Below are 12,952 nucleotides of genomic sequence, written 5' to 3'. Positions count from 1 at the left end.
GTAGGTTAACAGCAAATATTTAAATATTACCAGTATCCCCTCCAATTCTTCCTATGGCTTTGCTGTTTTGGACACTCTTCTAGTATTGTTATACATTTATCTAGTCCGAAATCTACTTCTCTCTTTCATTTTGCATATTTTTTCCTCAAATTATCGGAAACCCTTGAAAAATCGTCATAATAGAGTGATAAATTATGTTTAAATGATGTAATTTATTATTTTAATACTACACTAACGAGCATAACTGATTCAACACACTTTAAATCAGAATAACTTTTTGATGAATGGACCAAACGATTTCAATTTCTCTGTAAGGCTAGATTAAGAATTAGTTTAGTAAATGACGTCTAAACAATATTTTGAAAAAATGCATTTGGTCGGAATTGCGAAAAAAAATAGTAAAAATTGATTTTTACTTCTTTTTTAGCTGGGCCAATAAAAGAAAATTTAAAAGATGTGTTTGGTCAACTCGTATAAATTATACGTATACGTTCTGAAAATTTCATTGAATTTGGTTAATTGGTTTACGAGTTATAAAAGATCAAAAATGGTCAAACTTGCCACTTCATGGTAGACTACAAATTACCACTTTTGATCGATTATAACTCGTAAACCAATTAACCAATTTCAATGAAATTTTCAGAGCGTATATCATTTATACGAGTTGATCAAACACATCTTTTAAATGTTCATTATTGGCCCAGCTAAAAAAAGTAATAAAAATCAATTTTTACTATTTTTTTCGCAATTCCGACGAATTACTAAACTAATTCTTCTAGCCTTACAGAAAAATTGAAGTCGTTTGGTCCATCCACAAAAAAATTATTCTGATTTAAAGTGTGTTGAATGAGTCATGCTCATTAGTGTAAGTATGTAGATCACGAAGCTTTTCAATAGGAAATCCGATATTCCGGGCCAAATACCCAACTGTGCGGCAGTTAGTCGAGTTGAATGATACTCGGCAATTCTAATATCGTTAAACACAGTGCAACAGCAGCAGCCGCGCGCATTGATCAGCAATGGCGGGCCGCTACTACCGCGCATTATATTCATCAAAGTTCCTCGGCAGCGCTAAAAATCCCGTTGAAATTCAAACTAACCGGTTATTTTGGAGCGCACATCGATCAACTTGACCGTTCTGCCCGCGCGCGGTTCCCGGATCAATCATCGTTTCAATTTGTGTACTGATAAAAATGACGGACGGTCTGCGCGTGCACCGGGCCTTCCTATTAGCGTTCGGTAACCTGAGACCAGGACCTGGTGGTGTTCTCGCTACGATTCCACAGTATTACGGAACACAATATACATATATCGCGTCTCGTTATCTCGCGGATCGGCATCGTTAATTCTTTGCCCGATTCATTTCGCGAAACCCGGCGTGTGCGTCTAGCGGCCCGAAGAATTGCGTTAGAAGCGGTCCGGATTTTGCAAGCTCGCCCCTCGTCTCCTCGGCTTGAGGCCCGCTAATTGGTTCCTTCGTTAATTCCGTCAGACACGTTGAAAGTCAACGGCGCGTCAGCTTCGATATAATGATCCCGGGGCCCCGGTGTGTTACGGTCTATCGAGCTCCGGAGCAGCCGTTTATAAAGTACGACGGGTCGAACCGTGCTCATGGTAACTAGATATTACTCACCTTTCAACGTGATCGCTCGTTACCTTCGTCGATCAGCCCGGCTTTCCGATATTAGCCGTTCCACGAGACAGAGCTCCATTCATGCCGCAAAACGCCCGTACCCTGGCTCGGGGATCGTGTAGCGCGGGCTAATCATACTAATTAGTCGTTGTACCGCGGTAATCCGCGATACCAATAAATCAAGCCGCTTTACGATTCGGCTCGCTCCCCGAGCTGCGACCGAAAGAATGCTCGGATGTGTGAGCGTTTGGCTTTACGTGCCTCCCGGGATTTGCATTAAGGGACTAATTAACGGAGTTTTTATTGTATGTCTTAAATGTATAAAATCTTAAAATCATGCTTTCCCAAAAATATATTTGGTTACTATTTAGTTCCTTATACTTTTCTCTAGAAATTATTCTACCGATTTAGAAGTGAATTTGAAGTGAAGATTTCTCTCTCTCTTTAGACGCACCAGGTACACAATTGCCGGGCAGTGAATGAGTCTGATCCGTCACGCTCCGAGGTGAAACGCTATTCTGGTAAACTCCGGGTTGCTCGATATTTAACCAAACCTACCACTGCCGGACAAATGACCGGTTTCACATTTTTCATTTCACAATTATTGAAACTACGAAGTTGGTTACATGAAAATTGATTCGATAGATTTTTTTACTCAGGCAGATATTGCAATAAAAATTGCACAGAATCTGAATAAATAGAGCCTTGTAATTTTTGTAAGACATTTTAGTCGCTTGTAGTGCTCGGTAGGTTTAGTGTTCATCTCGGAGCAAGATTAGGTCCGCTCTTAGTGCGACTGACCTGCCCTCTACAACGAAGCCAAGGTTTGGTCTCAATTTCCCTCTGTTTGGCATGGAATCTTGACACCAAACTTTGTATTTGGCGACAGGTTTTGGTCTGCAGATACAGAACAAATAAGGACCTGTTGCAAAGACGCTCGCCTTTTGCTCGCAAAGCATGATTACAGACATTCGGTCTTAATCTGCTGGAACAGATTTCGCTGACTGGGATGTTGCGCATCTTTTCTCTATGGCGGTCCACTACACGGCGTTTTCACGGAGCTCGGATAAAAGGATCGCGGTGGATCGCGTGCTGAAGAGTGAAATATCGCGGAGGATCAGGGCGGGAAGTTCGAGGAACGACGCGTCGTCGTTAATTTCCCTGGGATCCCATGAAGCAGCGTGGCCGGGCGTCGCGCGAACAGCGTCGTAATAGCGCCGCGTGTGCTCGCGCGAAGCAAGGTCGACTCGAGCGCGAGCTTACAAGATTCTCCCGTTCCCCGGTTCTCCACCTCCGCTTCGCCGCGGTATCGACCTCTTCCTTCTTCTCTTCGCCTCCTCCGCCATCATCCCCCACCTCCCTCCCTTCATCCTCCTTCCTCCTTCGTCCTCTTGATCTTCATCCTCCTCCCGATCCTCCTCCTGGCCGGCTCCTTCTCTCCATCGGGCCAGCGCTAATAAAATGCACTCGGCTCGTTCGCTTCGCTCGCGCGAGAACCGCTCTTTACATTTACATGCCCGGACTCTCCTCGAGGCCGCTACGTGCCCGCGAGGACATCGCGCTCATGAATTTATCCCGCGGAGAGTCCTTTCCTCCCGCCGCGTCGCGCGGACCCGAGCCGAGCCGAGCGGAGGCCAAGATGATAGCTGGATAACGCCGCTGTGTCATTGGACCAGTTCTCCGGAGACTCTAAACGCGGCTCGATACTACTCGAAAGCTTGTTACCCGCTGATCCTGCCTGCTTTCTACAAGCGATCTTGCTCACCACAGTTTCGTCTCGGTCGACCAGTGCTCCCCGCTGGAGATCGATATTGTTTCCCCACGAAGGTGGGAAGAGATTACTCTTGGCACTAGCTGGACAAAATTATTTTTGCGGGTTCTGGTCCGTTCTGGGTTAAACTTTCATTCAAAGGACCAACAATTTTCAACTTTTCTGAAGGACAAAATTATTTTTTCACGAGCAAAAACTCCCCTCTAGTTTGAAATAAAACTTAACTCAACGAGACTATGGCTGTTCACACAATTTAAACCATGTTATTTTAGACAAAAAATCGCATAATAATCTAAGGTGATCACGCTTCGCGGTCCACCCTGTAGAATGGATTTATTCTAGATACGAAGAAATGGTTAATTCTCGAGTTAAGGGGTTGTTCTCGTTTCCAACGATCCGAAAATCAAATTAATTCATTCTCTTCAAGTGTAGGTGTTCTCAGCGAGAAGTAAAGTCAATTCCGTGAAATGTTTAAAATAGCTGCAACTGCAAAGGGCCAGAAAGATTACAGGAACGGGAGACTATCATGTTATGCGGTGGATCGCCTGTGTTTGACAAATTCAGCGGTCGTGACGGTTCGGAAAAAAGGGGGAGCGCGTCGGGCCGGGCCCGATCGAAGTCGGATCGGCTCGCGAATTACAAATTTCGCTTGGAATAAGAAAGTCTCCGGCGAAGAACTTAATTTCACGATCGGTTTTCGCCGTGTGGCGTGGATGGGGTCCCGGCATTTATCCCAAAAGGAAGAGAGGCGGCCAGTAATTTCGCCGGTCGGAATGAAGCGTGGCGTCCGGGCAAAAAGAGGGGCCCCGCTCGTTTTATGCTTTGCTCGCACCGTGTTGTACATTAGCTGTAGGTGTGCGTACACACCGGTCGGAGATAGAAAAAGACCGACCGGGGTTGTTCGTCGCAACAGAGAGAAACAGAGAGAGAGAGAGAGAGAGAGAGAGAGAGAGAGGTTGAAAGACCAGAAGGTAATTGTACGAGGCAATCACGAGCGCGTTACAGCGTTCTGCCTAAAAAGCGTGACAAAACGCGGTAGCTTCTTCAATTTAGAAAGAAATAGGAGAAAGGGGAGAGAGAACCACGTCGTGCCGGTCGCGGGGAGAGGGGCAGCAGGTCGGGGCATAACTAAAATCTTCATCGTTTCTGCTCACGGGCGAAACTTCAGATGGAGGCCGTCCCGCAAAAAGTGAACCGACCCAAGACGAGTTTCAAAGGTGGACGATGATAAATAAGACTCGCGTTTTCCTCCTTCTCGGAACCACGAGCACACCGATCCTCTCTTCTCCGGCCCGAGGTTCTTTACTCCTGCGGCATACCGATTTTTTTTTGCCCCTTCAGGAATTACGTAAGCGATTTGGAAGTCTCGAATTCTTACACACCACCCGGGTGGGAATCTTCTTTGTATTGTTTCCTGGGATCCGGGATCGAAGCGTGCAGTTTCTGCTCCGGTGGAAGCTGAATTTTTTGGTGCACGCCTCCCTTCGGATTTTGTTACTTGTCATGGCCGTTTTTCTGCTTCGAGCTCTCCTCTCCTGTTTTTTCGCCCCGAGATCGCGTCGAACCTATTGCTTCCTTTTTTCACCCGTGATGCGCCGCGATTACGGCCCTCCTTTCTTGCGGCGTCTCGCAATGATATAAACGGGCTTGTAGATAAATCAATCTGCGAGCAACTTTGCGCAACGTTTACTTTTCTTTGCCGACCGATTTCGAGAGAAACTGCGGGAGAATAATTGCAGACCAAGGCGCAAAAACCAAGTGAGTGCAGAATTTGGAAATTTGTTTATGAAGGGATGTAGTTCTTCGACGAGTACAATTTTCACTGAAAAATTGACGTGCACGGTTCCCTGCATCAATTTATTCAAGTGAAAACTTCTTTAGACGTACCGCATACACAATTGCTGGGCAATGAACGAGCCTGATCCGTCACGCTCCGAGGTGAAACGCTATTCGGGTAAAGTCTTATGTACGTGCGGTCTTATGCACGGAGTATTGGTCTGAATTTTGACACTGAAATTAACTAGATTGTAGTTTAACGTGAGCACTGCATTATCATCTAACCAATAGCGATTATTGACAATTGCTAAATCCATGAATTAATTTATGCACTTAATATTTCGACGACTAGTCCCAGCGAGTATGAAGAAACACGAAGAAACCGCGCTAATCAAGATATCCGTAAGATTCCCGGAGTCTCATTTTCGAAAGAAGATTCCGTAACTGTCGCGTCGCGTCGTGCTCGTTCCGCGAGCGACGTGAAGGGAACAGAAATGGCGGAAAGGACTGTGACGCCGGCGAGAAATGCTGGTCCGCAGCCACCCGTCGCGTCCGGCATTAGCTTCATTACCGAAAGGTCAGCCGCGACACTTTCTGACCTTCCTTTTCAAAGCTGCACGGGCACCCGGAGATAACGAGCAACGTGGAAAGAGGCGTCGTGGCATCGACGGCCGAGGAAACCATGCGCGAGAACGACAGAGAGCAAGAAAGAGGAAGAGAGAAACCTCCTTGGAGGTGGAAGGAGGAAAAGGAGAGAGAGGGAGATAGATGAAGAGCGAGAGGAGCAAGCAGCCGACCAAGTCGGTTCCTCTGTGCCGGTAAACGACCTTCGGCTCTTCTCTGGTTCCAACTTCTCTCTCCGAGCGTCAATAGAGTCATTAGTCACGGCCCCTCGATGTACCCACGATATTCGTTCCTCCTCTACCTGGGGCCCTGTCCCCCCTCCCGCCCCTACACCGTCCCTTTTTCATCTCCACGGATCGTTACTTCCCACACGGCACGGAATGTCTTCGACGATGCGTCCGGTATTCTTCGAAGACGTCTTAACGCTCCTAGCGAATGCCCCGGGAGGCTGCTGCTGCGAATAGAGATTGATTTACAGGCGGCGAGTTTCCCCAGCCCGAGAATTTCGCCTAATCGCGGTCCCGGCTTCCGATTGGACCCAGATCGGCTCCCTCGCTCTTCGAAAATGAGATCTCACCTCGCGTTCACCTCCCATGCTACATGTTCATCCATTTAGGACAATCTGACGAAAAATGATTCGAAAGAAATTCCCAAAAAAATTTTTATTCGATAAAAAACTGAAGTCACCGCGACTTTCTTTAATAGCATTTTGTATTTTTAACTTCAAATTGTTATAGAATTCAAAGTCAAATTCAGCGACACCTACTATACAATGACCTTTGGATGACCTTGAGGACCTTGAGTTCAGAAATTCGCAGTAATTAAGAAATTAAGTTCCCCACGCGTTAATGATACGTAAACGTAATTCGTAGAACGGAATGCCGTTCAGGATCGAGTATAACTTGAACACTCAATACTCGTTGCAAAATGATTTATGACTAGACGCCGATCTTTATACAAAATAGAAATTTTCTATCTGAATGGCAATATAGACATTTATTTTGTTTCTTAATATGTTCAATAAGTTGATCATAATGTAAAGTATTTACGTTTTTTGAATTACACCTACTCAGTTCTGTCATAAACGCATAAAATAAATTTCTTTATTTGAAATTAATGAACCAAGCCAGAGCAGACTTTGGCAACAATGTAATGAACGGAGATAAAAGACGGTGGAAAAATTGGCAGAAATTTCAGAAATGACCCGACATATCTGAAACACAATAAGACGAGCGATCTTTCGAAGAAATCGCGAGTTGATAAATGGTTCGCATGGAACGATACATCAAACGTTTATTCACCGCGATCCGAAATTTACTAACAACAGATAAATTGATCGGCAATTGTTCTAATTTTCCACGCTCTTTATCTCCTCATTTGCAATGATGGATTTCCCTCGCGGGGATTGCACAACGCTCCATACGATCCATTGTGCTGTGCCTAAAGGCTTCGCTATGGACCTAACAATAAGTGAATTCCGATTGTTTTGCCAAGAAAGATTTATCGCGTTGATATGCATAGCGGAGCCGAGCTATCAGTCATCGACCATAGTCAACGCGTAGTATTATATGGCAGCTGTCAGCTGTTGTCGACGGGTCGAACGATTGACGTAGTTCGCCGATTTTATGTCGAATCCGTCGACCATTCGGAGAACACTTCCTTATTGTTTACATAATAGAATCACGTTAATGGAAAGTGTCAATTTTATGGATCATTATTTTCAATGTTCATCCGAACAGACAGAACTATTTATAGCGCGATTATTTTTATTGTTTGACACAGATGTTTCGTGCATAATCTTCTTACCCAGAGAATATGTTATACAGGGTGTGGCAAAAATGCTGTGCTTCATTTCAAGTAACTTTCTCCTTTGCGAAAATGTTCTCCGCGGCTTTGCTAAAGAATTACTCATCAAAAACATCGGACCAATCAGAGCTCGCGGCTACAGCGGACAGACTCCGGCAAATAACCTCAGGAAACACCCTTTTCAAGATAACATTTTGGGACACACTGTATGTGTTACAAAGAATAATTGAAAATTAAGCTTCAAAAACACAATTTTGAAAGTTTGAACAACGATTGAGCTCGACATTTATCATTATAAGATTGTGGATTAATATTTTTATCGAACACCTCATTAAAGTTAGAACAACGATAAAATTTCATTCGTCAGGTAGAAGACCTCTTCCAACAGAATTATAATAAAAATTGGTCGTATAGATTTTGCAAAACCCAAGTCAAATAAAATAGTCATTCTTTCTTTAGCGCAATTTCAACAAGTTGAAAATGCTACACACAAACATTCTTGTATTCATTTAATCCATTCACTGGTTTAAATTGCGTCCACCCATTTTTGTAACAAATGCACAAAATCCGCAGCTAATTATAACAAAAATGTCGCAGTTGTTAATACCGATTACGAAGATTCATTTAAAATGTGTACATAACTGAACGAAGAGGGTCGCACGAAGAAATAACATTAGACGGATCGAGAAGATGCGATTCGCGTTGTTGGCTGGTCGAAGCCGAACAGAAAAATGGCGTCGCTCCCGGTGGAAAAGTGTCCTCAAGGATTCCAGGCTGTCGGGGGCAGAACGTTTTCCAGCGCGCGATCGCGGCCGATGAATAATTCACGGTGAACGTCGTAACGTTTTTGCGCACGAATTACTTCATTAGCGGCGGCCAGTCGCATCCTGCCGTGGCGACAGAGTCTCGCTGCCTGTCTTGCATGTCGATTTTACCGAAACCTGAAAAGGAAGAGGCGACAAAGAGTCGGTGGGTTTCTATGGCTCCCGCCACCGACGACGTGGGCAAATCCCGAACACCCGTCACGTAACCGTCGGATATATTCCTGAAAAACCACCGAACGGTAGTCGAATCCCCCGTGTAAATTGTAATGGGGGACGGTGATAGGTTCCATTCGTTTTTTTCCTTGGTGCCGGGACGCGCCCAGGTGACGAGGAGGACATCGCTAATTAGGGGAAAAGCGTGGGCATTGATTTAATAGCCGCAAAAGGAGTGGGCCCCGAGGGAGACGCCCCCTTGGGAATTCGAAGGCGGGACGCGCGCCCCGACGCTAATGGAAATCACCGCTTAATTTCCCGTCGAGTTTTCTGCGGCTTGATCTACGCGGTGCGTTCAATTGCCGAGGCGTGATCGTCGCGTTTGAATATTGATCAGCCATAGACGATGTGGATACCCGAGGAATTTATTGAGGAAGCGACCCGTCAGCTTGATTACGCTAATAGCGGCGTCATTTATGTCGTACACTTCTCCGGGAGTTCTGGTTATCGTTGATTTTTCTGCTCTTGATCGTATCCAGTTTTCTAGATCATTATAAGGAATTTTTCTTTAAATGTCCGGACAACTAACCACATTTGCATCCCAGTATTTTTTTACGTAGAATGGCGAGAGAAATTTAACTATGTAAAAAAATTGCAAAGCCTTCCTTAATGGCTTCGTCAAGTGTGACTATACATTATCGTGCAAAGTCAGTCTTCCCGTGCTTCTCTGTGCAAAGTATCGCATGAAGATCTTATTGCGAATCACTAGGAATTATTATTACTGTTATAGCAAGCTGCTGACATGGTTGCAACAGTTGATTCAATCCTTCATCCTCAAAGTTGAGAATCAGGACGTTCGAATATACTGGAACTCCTATTCTGAAGCCTTCGCTTACCACTTTCAGAATGTACGAAACTTTTGCAAGTCGCGCCAGTTTCTCCGAAAGTAGGCCAAGCCATTTCCTCGACCTCGAGAACATTTTTCCAATCGACATGCAAAGAGCGTGTCCAATAGTTTCTTTTTTAAACGTTCAATGCGACTGGCGACGAGCTCGAATTTAAAAGAAAGGTGCAAGTGATTCATTGCGAGGACCACGGAATTAATTTGTACAGCTAATAACACGAGGTCCTTTGACGGGAAGCATTCCGTGTTCGCAAGGGTTGGAAGAAACGACTGCGAGGCGAGGCGCGATAAATCCAGCGGGTGGCGCGATAAATTTCTTTCGCGGCAACACAAAAAACGCATTAACGTCGCATCCCCGCGACAGGACAGGTAACCAGCGTGATTCGTAGAGCTGCTAATGGGCACGGACGAAAAACCGGGCGTTTGCCAATCGACTCTGCGCAATCCCAAAAGATCTCTCCGAAAAAGGTCCATCAGGAGCGATCTGCTTTCTCTCCGGAGAATTCGAACGGAGCCGCTCGCGAGAACGTCCATTCTTGCTACTAGATCCTGTTTCTTAGATCGTCCTTTCTATCACCGGTCCTTGCTAACTAAAGCTTTTAGCTGACGGAAAGGGAAAACATTAGTGCAACGTTTTATGGTTTGTGAAAGGCGGTCAGGATTGAAGCAACGTTCGAAAATTTTATGTAACAATGGAAATAGTCTTTCGGTGGTTTCACCGTGCTTGCCTGATCACTAGCCTGTGGATCTTTATGCATTTATTTATTCACATATTTTTAAAATACACGGAAACATGTGAAGGAACGTTTAATTACTCTATTTATACAGCGAGACATTTTTTATAGAGAGAAATTGCATTGGTTCGTCAAGTTTAACTACGTCGAACAGCAAAAATTTCATGACCCACGCAAAATTTTGAAATCGTCTTATCCGCCGTCGATAAATTCGATCGAAATCGCGTCAGCCGGCTGACACAGTCGAGTTCCACGTCGAATTACATTCCGGACGACCCTGTGTCTCGGAGTCGGAGCGATTCGGAGCGTGAACGAACACTGAACATAACAGATTCGTTCGCGGCGATCTGTCCCGTTTAACACGCGGCTCTGGCGACTCGCCGCTATATTAATTCGATATGCTAATTGAATAACAAGAGGAGTAGGAAAACGTGATACGGCCGAGCGTGTAACGAGCTCGCTGGCCCCGGTAGCGGGTGGCTCTCTCGTCTTCGTCTCGTCGAATTCAGCCTCGGACGAGAGCGTGTGTCCGGCTTAAATGAATTAGGCTCACGTACCACGAGGCGCTACGAAGCGTTCGAATGGCCTATAAATAACGGCCAGGGCCTAGAAGTATAGGCGGCGTTAGGCCGGATTTTCTACGAAGGAGCGGCTCCGATCGATCCGAGGCCCGTGGCTCCGCATATCGATGCCCGCCGCGGGACCCAGCTCGCGTGTAAATATCTTGATTAACGAGGCCCTCATTTACCCCCGAGAGCCAGGCCTTCTTTCGTCGGTCACGAAAACATCGCGGCCAGTTCTCATGCGGCGACCCGACGATTAAGAGAATACTTATGGGCGAAACTGTCGCCTGAAAAACGGTTTTTACGGGCAAACGCACACTGGGATACCTCGCCCGCTAATGTGAGTTAATTACGGACGATCGTATGTGAGTTTCGCCCCGATACTTCCAGTGATAAAAGAACGAGTAGCGTGCTCGTTCAACGAGCCGACACTGATCACCGAGCCATCGAATCACCCATGCTACTTGCCACCGAGTTTCGGTAACGAGCTAATTTTCTTTTAACTTTGATAGTTTCACGGTTAGAACGCCGGCGAATGGCATTGTGTAAGTCGCTGAATTTATCGCGAAAATATATAAGCCGTTTAACACTAAACCTACCACTGCCGGTCAAATGACCGGTTTTATATTTCTCATTTCACAGTTATTGAAATTATGAAGTTGCTTACATGGAAATTGATTCGATAAATTCCTTTATCCAAGCAGATGTTGCGATAAAAATTGCACAAAATCTAAATAGATAGATCCTTGTCATTTTTACAAGGTAAAACATTTTAATCGCTCTTAGTGCTCGGTAGGTTTAGTACTAATGGGAAAGTGGCCTGGCTCCATTGAATTATAAGCAATTTTCGAAATTGGAGGAATTAACCGCGTGAGTTTCATTAAGTAAGTAATTTTTAAGTTATCGTGTCTTTGCTGGTACTAAAACTGTCACCGTGAGACGTCTTTTTATTTTAAACGAATACATGAAATTGCGAAATGAGATTACAAGAATGAGACTGCCGATTTGATACGAAAATTGAGTTGAAATTGAATATAGTAGGACAATTAAATAAATTTAAGAATATTGATTTATTGAAATTGTTAAATTTGTGGTGGTAAATTTGCCAACGCTGCTGGTGCCGCTGGAAACTTGGGAGCGATTTGATTTGTTCGCGAAGAAGCGTCCTCTTTCGCGTGTCGCCGACAGTTACGACACAGGCGATGTATTTATATAGAATATCTCGACTTTCATCAGGAAACTTTGCGAAATGGCACCCCGTCCAAATGATCGCAGATGGTCCCATAGTACCCGATGCGAACGGTGACGAGGAACGCTAAATATAAAACTGAACTACGACCCCGTGAAAACGTCGGTTTAAAGACTATATCCGTATGTTCGAGGAGAATAACCCCGCGGCCCGAGGCTTCACGACTTTTCGCGGTAAGAAATCGCGGTGGCGCTTTTCGACGCTCGTTCCAGCGTCGAAACGCCCGTGGCATCGTGCCAGACCTGGAAGATGAATCGCGGACGGCAGTCGCGAAATTGCCAGAAAATCGTCGAAATCGAGGATATGCATCTCCGTTGATTACAAGCGCCGCCGCGCTACTGCTGGAAAAATTTCACGGTATCGACCGCGCTACTTCACATAATTCACTAACCAGAAAATGCCCAATGTTTTTAATTCTCAATCATTAATCATTAATCGTTAAATTATCTACTTCATGAGAGTCCCAAGAAATTTAGTCAATTTTTTCATTGAAATCATAATTGATTTTGAGACGTGTTACACTCATTGTTAGTTTCATATTTTTTAAATTTTATTTATCTGTTATACATATATTATAAGACGATATACATACATACTCTCGTCATATAATCTTGTGTTTTCTTAATATAATGTAAACTTAACTCAACGAGACTTCGATTGTACACACAATTTTCTTGTATTCTACCGGTTCTAATGAAATTTGTGATTACACTACCTGTTACACAAATTAACATTCAAATTTAACTAAAATATTGGTTGGCACACACTATGATCCTTATAAGACCTTGAATTCAGAAATTTTGGTTATTAGGAATGTTCCTACAACTTTCGAGTCACATCCGATAGTCTGTCAAAGAAATAATTGCAATAAATGTTAATCAGTTTGTAATGGTTACAGGTTGCATCATTAAGTAT

The 12,952-nt window shown here is 44.5% G+C and overlaps 1 protein-coding gene across 3 annotated transcripts in view; it reads left to right on the top strand.

Annotated features, from left to right (window-relative positions):
- The window catches only part of Ci (transcriptional activator cubitus interruptus), a 171,074-nt gene that overhangs the window by 112,339 nt on the left and 45,783 nt on the right, over positions 1 to 12,952 (top strand). The window contains exon 1 of one of the 3 annotated variants that reach the window (XM_076432621.1): positions 552 to 11,268. The exons of the other annotated variants lie outside the window; for them this stretch is intronic. Coding sequence (XP_076288736.1) covers positions 11,246 to 11,268 — 23 coding nt within the window. The 5' untranslated portion in view covers positions 552 to 11,245. Of the gene's footprint in view, positions 1 to 551; positions 11,269 to 12,952 lie in introns of those variants that run through there. 3 annotated transcript variants of the gene reach the window in all.

Source organism: Lasioglossum baleicum, chromosome 10 (assembly GCF_051020765.1).
Source record: "Lasioglossum baleicum chromosome 10, iyLasBale1, whole genome shotgun sequence".
In the NCBI taxonomy this organism is placed as follows: Eukaryota; Metazoa; Arthropoda; class Insecta; order Hymenoptera; family Halictidae; genus Lasioglossum; species Lasioglossum baleicum.
The sequence above is the reverse complement of the archived record's forward strand: the minus strand, read 5'-3'. Positions and strand labels throughout refer to the sequence as shown.